Source organism: Pan troglodytes, chromosome 20, assembly GCF_028858775.2.
Source record: "Pan troglodytes isolate AG18354 chromosome 20, NHGRI_mPanTro3-v2.0_pri, whole genome shotgun sequence".
NCBI classification, from domain to species: domain Eukaryota; kingdom Metazoa; phylum Chordata; class Mammalia; order Primates; family Hominidae; genus Pan; species Pan troglodytes.
The window spans coordinates 53,757,392-53,769,608 of record NC_072418.2 but is presented as its reverse complement, the minus strand read 5'-3'; the positions used below and the strand labels follow the sequence as shown (position 1 = coordinate 53,769,608).

At 51.3% G+C, this 12,217-nt stretch overlaps 1 protein-coding gene across 5 annotated transcripts; it reads right to left on the bottom strand.

Moving 5' to 3' along the window:
- Positions 1–1,824: 1,824 nt before the first annotated feature.
- On the bottom strand, positions 1,825–10,470 carry KLK2 (kallikrein related peptidase 2). Of its 5 annotated transcripts, none has more exons than XM_016936681.4 (6): positions 10,216–10,453; positions 7,816–7,887; positions 6,191–6,350; positions 4,300–4,586; positions 4,050–4,186; positions 1,825–2,652 (listed from the first exon to the last, which is right to left on the bottom strand). In XM_016936681.4, the coding sequence occupies exons 4-6, from the start codon at positions 4,484–4,486 to the stop codon at positions 2,497–2,499; spliced, it is 480 nt and encodes a 159-aa protein (XP_016792170.2). In that variant the 5' UTR covers positions 4,487–4,586; positions 6,191–6,350; positions 7,816–7,887; positions 10,216–10,453; the 3' UTR covers positions 1,825–2,496. The 5 variants fall into 5 exon arrangements, with proteins under 5 accessions (XP_016792170.2, XP_063658203.1, XP_016792173.2 ...); XM_063802133.1 differs by having other exon boundaries at positions 6,105–6,350; positions 10,216–10,447; XM_016936684.4 differs by lacking the exon at positions 6,191–6,350 and having other exon boundaries at positions 10,216–10,470.
- Positions 10,471–12,217: the final 1,747 nt, after the last annotated feature.

Below are 12,217 nucleotides of genomic sequence, written 5' to 3'. Positions count from 1 at the left end.
CCTGCCTTCAGTGTTTAGTCATGTGTTTCCTCCTTTCCTATTTTTCTCTCTTCCTGAGTCTTTAGTGTTCAGTATCTGCACTGCCAGCACTCACATCATTCAGTATTTCTTTGACATTTTTCTTCAATCTGGTCTAAAATGTCACTATTGCGTTCTTCACCTCTACTCAATTCTATTAATCCATTTTTTTTACTTTTTCCAATTATCATATTTTTCCCACCTAATATTTCCTACCTACTTTTTCTCATATTTTATGTATGTTAGTCTTGCTCGATATTCCTAATATGTTCTCTTATTTTTCAGCATGCTTATTAACTTCTAATTCAATATAAAATCAATCAGGTTTCTTTCAAACAATTCATCATTGCAGAGATAACTCCATGGGTTACTCAATCACAGAAACCAAACCAGTCCCACAGGTGCATTCACTATCCCCCGTCTTTCCCTGACCCCCTGTACATTACTAAATGTCCACTTACAATTACACAGTATAAGGTCTGAAAACAAGATTCAGTTTTATTTGCTGCCCCAGTATCTGTAACCAGGAGTGCCACAAAATCTTGCCAGATATGTCCCACACCCACGGGGAAAGGCTCCCACCTGGCTACTTCCTCTATCAGCTGGGTCAGCTGCATTCCACAAGGTTCTCAGCCTAATGAGTTTCACTACCTGCCAGTCTCAAAACTTAGTAAAGCAAGACCATGACATTCCCCCATGGAAATCAGAGTTTGCCCCACCGTCTTGTTACTATAAAGCCTGCCTCTAACAGTCCTTGCTTCTTCACACCAATCCCGAGCGCATCCCCCATGTCATCCTGCATGGTGTGCAGCGTCCTCCTGCTCTGGGCTGTGAATCTCTATGGCTAAGAAACTGTTGATCTCACATCTCCAGTGCTATGTGTGGGGTGTTCAACCATCTTCATAACCCCAGGGTGGTAATCCCTCCCTCACCAATGGTGTGAAAAGAAGGCAAATAAAACAATGATTGAATGCTCTTTGGGCTCAGTATCATTCCTCAATGTGCCCCTATTTCTGGATTCTTCTTTGTAGGGATAGCTCCATAGACCACCTGATCACAAGACCAAACCAAATCCCCAGGGGGGTTTCCTCATCCTCTCCCTTTCCCTCACCCCCTGTACAATAAAAGGTTGACTCAGCAGCCCTGCACTGCTCAAAGCCTGTACATCCCAAGTAAAGGGCTCACCCTTGAATAACTCCTGGGAGATGACATTTGATTCCTTGGAATGTTCTGCCCAAGTGCCTTGATATACTTGGGGCCTTGAGCCATGCCAGACCCTTCATGCTAAAGATGGGATTTGTGATGAATCCCTGTTTTTGTACATCTGGGACTCTGGACCCTGCTGTATCTGTTTGAACTCTAGGGAACCTCAGGTCTGAGGACTTCAGGTCAATTATTCAAGTACTCCATACTCGTCCTACAGACCCCCACTAAAAACCCTGGACACAAAGGATCAGGTGAGCTTCCTCAGTTGGAATTACTTTGTACATATTATCATACATCCTTCCAGGGAGAATTATGTGCTGTCCGTAAGTCTCCACTTGGAGAGAATAACTGTCAGATATGCCCCCCATCCAAAGGGAAAGGCCCCCACCTGGCTAGTTCCTCTATCAGCTGGATCAGCTACACTCCACAAGGTCCTCAGCCTAATAGGTTTGACTTCCTGCCAGTCTGAAAACTTAGTAAAGCCAAGTTGCTAGTCTTCGTAACTGCAAGTTTTCCTCTGTTTTCTCCACACTCTAATCTGTACGTCTGTTTTGTTTGCTGATTTCAGTATGTATCCTATCAATGTAACAAACCATAATAAACCACAGCATGATAGCTCTTTATTTCTGTAAGTCCTGCTAGGAAATCATCAAATCTGACAGTGGTTTGGGGGACCTGAACACACCTCCTGTGATTAATCAGCTTTCAGTTTCTCCCCCTAGTCCCTCCTTCAACCACATAGGAGGACCCTCTCCTTTCTGCTCACGGCCTTATCTAGGCTTCCCAGTGCCCCCAGGACAGCGTGGGCTATGTTTACAGCGTCATCCTTGCTGTGTGTGTGCCTCATGCATTGTGGCTCCAGCTTATCCTCAGTGATCTGTAGAGAGTGTCCACCTTGTGTCACTGTCCACTCTTCCAGGGTGGGCCCCACCCCTCCCATCTCTGCACCCCACAAACAACATGGTCACCCACGTCTTTGTGTGTGTCCTCACTGAAACTGAGTGAGAAGTCTCCAGAGACAGCCAGTGTTCCGAAGGAGAGGACGAAATTATACCCATTTCAGAAACATTGGCATACACCTGTGTCTGCCCATTCCTTTTCCTAGCAGCCCTGGACTCCACACCAGAAAGCACAGGTCAGTAGGACTCAGGAGGCTCGAGCTTCGGCCAGGTGAGTTCCAAGCTTCAGGTGTCCAGCATCCAGAAAGGCCAAGTGATGCCAGAACGTGAGGTGGACTTAAATTTACTAGAGGTAGGGGTGGGACAGGGGCACTCAGGGGTTGGCTGCGATGGTGTCCTTGATCCACTTCCGGTAATGCACCACCTTGGTGTACACAGCAGGCTTTTCAGGCAGGGCACATGGCTCAGGGCCCCATGATGTGATACCTTGAAGCACACCATTACAGACAAGTGGACCCCCAGAATCACCCTAAGGGTAAAGGAGGAGAGACACAGTGAGAAAGATTGGCCCCAATAACTGCCTAGGCAACTCCATCTCTCAGAACCGCGCAGGCAGATGACTGAGAGCAATTCCCAGCTCTCAGGAACAGACAGAAATGTCTCCAGAACCCACTCCCACAAGAATATGGGCAGGGAGTCCAACAGAGGGAACAAGGCTCCAGTCTTGGCCTATGGGGAGGGGACTTCAGGGTCCAGCTCCTGCACAAGGGGCAAGGTCCAGGAGGACAGTCCCTGCAGACAGGTCAGCAGGATGAGGGCCAGGACCATCTGCAGGATGCTGCCCCCACAGGCACATCGCAGAGGCCACCTCTTCAGGACTACTCTCTGACTAGATGTCCCCTTTCCAGGGCATTGGGGAGCCATGGAGGGCCATGGGCAGGGCTGGGTACAGTCAGTTCAGTGATCAGAATGACCCACTGAGGCCAGATGGAGGATGGAGTGGAGGGGAGAGACTGAGGGCCAGGAGACTGTGAGGGAGGCTGGGTGAGGGCCCAGGCGGGGACAAGGCCTGGAGCCACCCCCAGGTCATCCTCATCGTCACTCCCCCAACACCCCTGCCGCCCTCCCTCCCTGCAGTCTGATCCCAAAGAGAAGCCAGCGGCAGCCTCTGGGCACCTGAGCCAGGCCCTGTCCTGCTTCTGTCCAGCACCATCCACAGCTCCTGACTCCTCAGAGGAAAAGCAGTGTCCTCCTGTGGCCCAGGTGAGGTCCTGCAGGAGGGGCCCTCTCTTCCCCATGTGAGGCCATCTCATGCCCTGCCCCCGATCCCTCACTCCAGCCATGCAGCCCCCTCACTCCTCCTCACACCCTCCAGGCCCCTCCTCCCAGGCCTGGGCAGGTGCTGCTCCCTCTGCTCCCCCAGGTGCCGCAGGGCTCTCCCCTCCCCTGCAGCAGGTGTTTGCTCACTCCTACCTTCTGCAGGATGTCCCCTCCCAGTGACACTCCCCACCCCTCCTCCCTGCCCCAGAGCCCAATCACTTCCCGACACCCTCCAGCATTTCCATGTTGGGTCCACTGTTCCTGCCCGTGCCCCTCACCAGCGTGGGGGCTGCAGGAGGGAGAGGCTGCTCTCTCTATCTGTTCACTGCTGCTTCCCAGGGTCTACGGCAATGCTGGTCACGTAGCAGGTGCCCAGTAAGCATGTGCTCAACACAGGAATGGGTGAATTATGCTGTGAGAATCACCTCTTGTGTTGAGGGAGTCAGGGAAGGGGGAAGGAGGGTGGCAGATGAGGCATGGGGAGGGGGCGTGGCTATAGCTGGGGAGCAGGGGAGGCAGATGTCTGGTTAGCTTTCAGATTGCAGCCCAGAATTAGGGTCTTCACTCACCTTTCCCCTCCAGATGTTGGGAGTAGGGATGACTCACCCCACAAGTGTCTTTACCACCTGTCCAGAGCCCAGCACACAACATGAACTCTGTCACCTTCTCAGAGTAAGCTCTAGCACACATGTCATTGGACAGGAGATGGAGGCTCACGCACTGAAGACTCTTGGGGCGCAAGACTATGGGTCAGAGAAAAACTGGGCTGTGGCCGGACCCCACCTGGTTCTTTGGCCCCACTTCCCTCAGACCCAGGCATCTGGGCTCCCAGCTACACCATCTGGCCCAGGCGTACACTCCTCTGGTTCGATGCTGCCCCAGCCTGAGGCGTAGCAGGTGGTCCCCAGTGCTGGCTCCTGGGTGGGCAGGCCCAGGACCTTCACAGCATCTGTGATCTTGGCAGGCTCTGACAGGCGGAGCAGCATGAGGTCATGGCTGGAGTCTTCATCTGGTCTAAGGCTTCGATGCTTCAGAAGGCTCATATTGTAGAGCGGGTGTGGGAAGCTGTGGCTGACAGGGACCCTCTGGCCTGTGTCTTCAGGCTCAAACAGGTTGTGCCGACCCAGCCAGACCTGGCTATTCCTGGGGAGGAAGGGGGTGGATGCATGAGGAGAGAGAAAATGGGGAAAGGTAGATGGGGCAGGGGAGGATAAGAGAGACTCCAAACGGAAGAAAAAGAAACAGTGAGAAAAGCACAGGGGTCGGGGAGATATAGTCGTGGTGAAATACAGACAGTGAGTTAGAAAACAGGAGTGTGATCATGTGAGAGGCAGAGACAGAAACTGAAAGAAACGAAGTGGAAAAGAGAGAGCATAAAATGGCAGAGGAATGACAAAAACAGAAGGGAGAACAGTGAGAATTAGGATGAGCAAACAAGAGACAGAGACAGCAAGAAATAGACATGGGGAAGAGGAAGGGAGAAAGAACAGAACCAGGAAGGGAGTGAGAAATAGACAAATGAGAAAAGGATGCAGGAAGTCAGACAGAGAAGGAGAAACAGCAGAGAGGAAGCCAGGGGTGATACAGTGTGGGAGAAAAAAAGGAGGGAGGCCACGGGGGCATCTGAGGAGTGTGGAGTAGCAGGGGGAGGAGGAGAGGCATGAGGGTGGCTCACCTGCAGCTGGGGCTGGAGCGAGGGCTCTGTAGGGGCGGGTGGCCTGGCCCACAGCTCAGGGCCACGTCCCCCTTTCTCTCTCCAGCTCCCTTCCCCTCCTTTCGTTTTTTTTGTTTGTTTGTTTGTTTGTTTGTTTGTTTTTTCTGAGATGGAGTCTTGCTCTGTCACCCAGGCTGGAGTGCAGTGGCACGATCTCGGCTCACTGCAACCTCTGCCTCCCAGGTTCAAGCGATTCTCCTGCCTCAGCCTCCCTAGTAATTGGGATTACAGGCGTGCAGCACCACGCCTGGCTACTTTTTGTATTTTTAGTAGAGACGGGGTTTTGCCATGTTGGCCAGGCTGGTTTCAAACTCCTGACCTCAGATGATCCACCCACCTCGGCCTACCAAAGTGCTGGGATTACAGGCGTGGGCCACCGTGCCCCGCCACCTTCCCCTCCTTTCTTGTTTCCCCTTCTCCTTCCTCCCTCCTCAATTGTGCACCCAGCTACAGCTGAAACCAGCCCTCCCTGTGTCTCCCCAGGGTGGAGGGATGTCCTGCAGAGAGTGCTGTGCAATGACAGGCACCCCCTCACATGCACACACATTGAGCTTAAAGTCCTTCCTTTTTCTGGGTGCTCCCCACCTACCCTCACGGGCCCATCTGGGTGTGTTCAGTAGTGATGAGGAAGGGCTGAGGCAGAGACCCAGAGAGAAAGACAGGCAAAGAGATGCAGGGTGAGACACACGGTGACAGATATGGCCGCAAAGAGACCCAGAGACAGAGACGGGAGAGACACAGAGACAGGGAGACAGAAAAGAGAGAGGGACATAGAGACCAAAACACAGTCATACAGACACAACCAGAGCCAGATACCAAGAGACACAGCGAGATCAGACACAGAGAGAAACCCAGGCAGCCATGGGGAGAGTGGTCCAGCCCCAGCTCTGCCTCCGGGTGCGACCTGGGCCAGGACCTTCCCTCTCTCCTTTAGTCTGAAGCCTCACCTGAGAAGTGACCCTGGGGGAAGTATCCCGCTGTTATTCCTGTGGGACACAGCCATTCCCTCCCCAGATCCCAGGGTCCTACTTACTTCTTTAGGCAATGGGCAGCTGTGAGCACCCACTGGGGGTGCACCAGGACACCCCCACAGTGTGCCCATCCATGACTGTACACAGCCACCTGCCAGGGTTGGGAATGCTTCTCACACTCCCAGCCTCCCACAATCCGAGACTGGATGAGGGGCACGGCACCTGCAGAGGGGGTGCTGGGTCAGGGGGATCAGACCCAAAAGAATTGGATAGGGGAGGGAGCTGAGCTGTGGGTTTGAAGAGACATGGGGGCAGAGGACCAGGACTGGGAGTCCAGGACACAAGCAAGGGGTCCTGGGAAGGCTGGGAATTCTGTAGCTATTCCCTGCGTTAGTGGGTTGGTGGCTGGACCAGGTGGGGAGACTTCATGCTCTGAGAACAGAGCTGACCCCAGAGATCAGAGTAGGGGACATGGGAAACATCTGGAGCAGGCATCGGGTTGGGGGTTGGGTCATTTGGAGTGATTTGGGGTCTTACACTGGGAGAAGGGACACCGTGGTGGCAGCTGTGGGTTCTAAGAGAATAAGGGGTTCCAGAAACCAAGGATAAGTGCCCAGTGGAGAGGTTTAGTTGCTGGGAGAGGAAGGTTTTGGATGGTTTACCATGTCCAAGGTTAAGCAAACAGTTCTGCCTGAGTTGTTTCTTGGTTTGTTTTGTTTTGTTTTGTTTTTCAGGTTTTGAAAAGGGCGCACATTTAGGGAATCGGAGAACTGGCCGTTGTGGTTGGGGGTGCTCGTGTTTTTCCCATGGAAAAGGCTGGCCATTGAATGACGGGTCTGGGGCAAAGAGTCAGGGAAGGAGGAGTTCTGAAAGTCCCAGTGCCAGACTCGGGGTGGGAGGCAGCATTTGTTGTCTCAGGCCAGATAGCCTCGGGGGGAAGAAGGAAGTGTCTGGTGGAATCTGGGTTTCCTGGGACAGGGTTGGGGAGCCAGGTGTCAAGGTCCAGGGGACAGGGTTGAATGCTCACAGCTGAATGGGAAAAGTCAGTAGACTGTGGTAGGACTGAGGGGCTCAGGAGGCAGCCCAATGATAGGGTCCAAGGAACCAGTGGCATGGAGAGAGGTCTTTGAAAGGTTTTGAACCCCATAAAGAGAAACACAGAGATGCCCGGGAACTTGCTCTTTAGTAAAGCAGCTGGGAGCAGGGATTTGGCTGGGCAATGGAGAGAAAGGTCTGAGGTAAGTGGGAGAGAGCGGGGACCTAGTGTGGGCATGAGGACTATTGCAATGTGGAAGAGTCAGGGGCACATTGTCTGGGGTGAACTGTGGGCTGAAGGGACGAGGCTGGGGCACTGGGTGGGAGGAAAAGGGCTTCAGCATAAGAGTCAGAACCCGCCCCCCTTCCTTTATCCCCCAATCTCACCAGTGCACCCCACAGACAAGGCGATGGAGAAAACCAGGTCCCACATGCTGACACAGGTGTCCACGGCCAGGTGGTGAGTTTGGGGCTGGGGGGCCTCCCTGAGGAGCCCTATAAAGCCTTCATTCTCCAGGACCCCGCCCTTGCCCTGTTGGCACCTAGATGCTGACCAAGGCCCTCCCCATGCTGCTGGAGGCTGGACAACCCCCTCCCACACCTAGAGCTGTGGAAGGGGAGGGAGAGCCAGCACTTGCTGTTCCACACATACTAGATCAGTCTGGAGGCATTCCCACGGTGTGAGGTCAGATTGGGCAGGGCCTATGGATCATGGAGATGTGATCTAGGGAACAAAGCCAGAGAAGGCAGGCTCAGGATGAACAGCAACAGGGGTTGGGATGATCACTGATTCTTTTTTTAAAAATTTCTGAGACAGTCTCACTCTGCTTCCCAGGCTGGAGTGCAGCGGCGTGATCGCAGCTCCCTGTAGCCTTGAACTCCCAGACTCAACCAGTTCTCCTGTCTCAGCCTCCAGGATAGCTGAGACCACAAGCATGCACCACCACATCCAGCTAATTTTTAATTTTTTTGTAGAGAGAGGGTCTGGCTATGTTGCCTAGGCTGGTCTCCAACTCCTGGGCTCAAGCGATCCTCCCACTTCGGCCTCCCAAAGTGATGAGATTACAGGCGTGAGCCACCACAGCCAGCCCCAATCATTGATTTTCAATACAAAGTCTCATGTGCCTAAGTCCCAAGTACTTCCTTTGCACCCCAAACCTAATATGCCCTGAAATATCAGAATGATCGGATTGTGAGACTTCCTGGTCCCTATACCCGTCTGAGCCCAGAAGCTGGACCTCCAACTTACCATGTTCCTGAAATAGAAGCCTTGGCATTCAGTACTCTCTGATTCTTGCACTTCCACACTCAGAAAATGGTTCCCCACATACATTTCTCCCTCATCATAAAACCTTGTGATACCACATATTCTCCAATCCAGAAATATGACTCTCCTAGACCAAGTTCCCTATTATTTCAAAATCCAATGTCCACTAAACAATATGGGGTTCCGGTGGCTCCTCACTCCTCATTCTCCACGCCTGTACAACGTACAGGTACAGCGGGGATTCCTGTTGACCTGCCCTCCTAGGTCAGAATTGTCCTCATGCAAAATCCAATGCCTCCTTCTCACTGAAATGTCTAGCTATCAGGAGCCAGGTTTATACACTCCAAGATTAAGCTGCAAGCCAGGCACGGTGAGTGGCACATGCCAGCAATCCCAGTGCTTTGGGAGTCCAAGGCTGAAGAATCACTTGAAGTCAGAAGTTCAAGATCAGCCAGGGCAACAAAGTGAGACCCTTTCTCTACAAAAAAAAAAAAAAATTTAATTAGCCAGGTGTGGTGGCAAGCACCTGTAGCCCCATCTACTCAGGAGGCTGAAGCAGGAGGATCCCTTAAGTCCAGGAGGTCAAGGGTTCAGTGAGCTATGATCACACCACTGCGCTCCAGCCTGAGTGACAGAGCAAAAGACCCAGACTGTGTCTCAAAAAAAAAAAAAAAAAAAAAAAAAAAAGAATTAGGGTAGCATTGAGAAATCTCATTTTGGTGTCTCAGAAAAGAATCAAGAATAAGAGTCCTGGTGTTAACTCTTATTATAAGAGTTCACTGTTAACTCTATAAGATTTCTTTGATTTTGAAAAAAAAAATGTGATTTCATCTCTTCAATAAAACCAGAGCACCTTACGCTGATCCAGACCCAGCTGTGTCTCAAGAATTTGACAAAATCTTCCCCCATTTCCAGCTGAATGACCAGATCAACTCCAAGTACAGTGAAGGAGACAGAAGTGGACATAGATAATCACAATTCAAGACCAGGATAGAGGGATATTCACAGCCAGTGGCCTGATTTCCCCCACACAACCACTCGTTCCCTGGAATGACCGTCTGACAGGAAATTTGCCTCAGCTTGAATGAGAACCACCTGAATCCAGTGTCCCAAGCATATCCTCATCCCTATGATAACCTCAACCAAAACCTGACCCAAACCAATTTAACACAGCCCAATCCAACCACATCACCCACAAGCCCAACCCATCAACCCAACACAACTTAATCTAATTCAAGACAACCCTAATAGCTTCCTTCATTTAAAGATCAAACCAAACTAATGCACATCCTCGCATGCAATAGCCACCTCCATGTATTCTATCTCCAAAACCAAACCTACTTCATCCCCAATTCAATCCCCACACCCTTCCCAGCCAACATAAAAACAAACCTATTTCCATCCCAAAGCCATGCCATCCCAAACCACCTTTAAATTGCCAGTCCCAAACTCATCCGAAGCACAATTTTACCCCATCTGTAACTCAACTCCAACCTGACCCTCCATTCTAACAGGTCTTCATACTCCATTTTCAATCCTATATCCAGCACTTTATCTGGCCAAAGGAAATCAAACACAACCACATCCCACTTCTCGAGCCAGTCCACAGCCTCCTCCCCACCCGTCATGGCCCCCTCTGGGCTCTGACCACACAGGAGTCCGTGCCTTCACCCCCTCTTCCTGCACACACCATGGTGTTCATCAGGGCCCTGGGTAGTCCCTGTTACAAGATGTGGTACAGATGAAGCTGATGCTGGCACAGTGCCTCGTATCTGGGAGACTCACTTGGGAGGACAGTGGACTGGGGCAAACCCGTAAGTTCAGGCTCCTGTGCCCTCCACCCAGAAGTCCTTGAGATTTCATGGACAGCGACATATGGCCATTCTCTAGCACCTTTCAGTCCTGGTTTCCTGTGGTTCTAGGATCTTTATCGGACACCAGGCCCCGGCCTGGCATCACGCAGGCCACATCCACCAGGGGACGCACGTCCACGGCTCCATGGTTGGGACGTGACGGGAGAGGCGCGCTGCAGGGATAGTCGCAGCTACATGACGTCATGGCGCTGGTCTCGCCCACCCGCATAGCGCAGATGCTGAATGATGAGTGGATGATGCCCCAGGCCTCGGGACATGGCACAAGTGCAGATTATACTCGCGCAGGCGCACTCTTGTGGAACTAGAAGAGTAGGTGATTACCCTCAAGTGGAGTAAGGAGTAGATGGAAAGATCAAAGCATGGGCAACTATCAGTCCTCTGACCCTTTGAGAATCAGGAGATCCCATTACCTTCACACCAAACCCTGGAGCCAATGGTTCCAGTCCTTGCTTCCCAGGGACCTCCCAAGGAGTCTCAAGCTAACAAACCCCTGCAACTCAACCCCTCACAATTTCAGCCCCTTCTTCCCGAGGATACGGGATTCTTAGACCTCTCAGGCCATTCCCACGTCAGTACCTCGGAAGCTGGGACCTTACCAGTCTCCTCCCTTGGGGACTTAAGAGTTCAGAACCCACATTCCTCCTCTCCCAGAACATTCACCTCCAGCCTCTTCCTCCTTCAGAACCAAGGAATATGGGCCCCCTCTGCACTCAAGCCCAGAAGTTCTGATCCCCACCCATGTCCCCTCGGAATTCTGAGCACTCCCTTATTCTGGGGTTGGCAGTGGAGCACTGCCAAACATGGTGGGGAACTGGACCTAGAAATCTTGATTAGGCATGGTGAAGCCAGATGTGATAGACACACTAATGATGGGATGTTAAGACTGTCCTGCAGACAAGAGTGGAAGGCTCTGGGTGAACAGTGTTGGGAGACAATTTTCCATGGTTCTCTTATGTTTCTGTGTGTCTTCTGAGCAAAGGCAATAATACCGTTTTCTTTTCTGGACCATCTTTTCAAGCATATTTGTACAGCAGATAGCCTTGCAAGATGGTATCGCCTTCAGATCTAGGTTTGCTTACTGCCTTAGATAATAAAGTTAACGTCTATTTTACAGCAGATTTGTTTACTATTCAGGACAATAAATACAATATGTTCCTCCAGAGTAGGTCTGCTTTCAACCCAATTATAAAGATAATATCTCCGTCAGATACAAAGACTGGACAAGTTTGCTAGTACCTTCTTATAAGATTGAGGATTTCTAAGCCTAGGTTGCTCACCTTTGCCACAAACCCCTGTGTCCATCCACTTGAACTGCTCTGATCATCCCATATGAATTGGGGGCAAAGTGAGCAAATGTGAACACAAAGTTCATGCTGCCTCCTTAGCTGTGGGTAATAAAATCTTTTGCCTCTGACCCAGGAGTCTCATGAGTTCTACCAGCACAAAACTGGCAGGTTAGCTTATGTGTTTGCAAGTCGGTAAAATGTCAGCTCTTTCAGAGTTCTTTTTTTTTTTTTTCTCCCTGTAGGATACACATTTATAGTTCTCTGCAAAGAGTTAGGTACTGCGGCTACACCTGGCCAGCTGGAGATGGAGCTGGGAAGAGTGGGCAGTAAGACTGAGGAAGGGGAGAGGGCACAGAGAGATTATGATGGGCTCCTGGTATCATAGAGGAAGTCTGAGATAACCTCAAAGTCAAGATCTGAGATAGGGGGTCAAGGAAAGTGCATCCCCCTTTCCCGGGCAGAGACATCCAGCCGTAATTTCTCTGCAGGCAATGTCTAATCATGGTCCTCTGGAGCCCCTTGCATCCAGAATGACTCTGACCTATTGGTCACCCCCTTCTTATCCACAGTCCTTTCCTCTGTCAAATGAGGCTAGTAGTGCCCACCCTGTAGCCATGTTGTGAGGAT

Bases quoted from the DNA above. Each gene is read 5' to 3' on its own strand.
- KLK2 (XM_063802133.1), bottom strand. From the start codon at position 6,259: ATGGGCACACTGTGGGGGTGTCCTGGTGCACCCCCAGTGGGTGCTCAC. The intron at 4,587-6,104 runs GTGAGGCTTCAG...CTTCCTCCCCAG, and splicing joins CCCCCAGGGTCACTTCTCAG to GAATAGCCAGGTCTGGCTGG. The intron at 4,187-4,299 runs GTACGCCTGGGC...TCTGACCCATAG, and splicing joins CAGCATCGAACCAGAGGAGT to TCTTGCGCCCCAAGAGTCTT.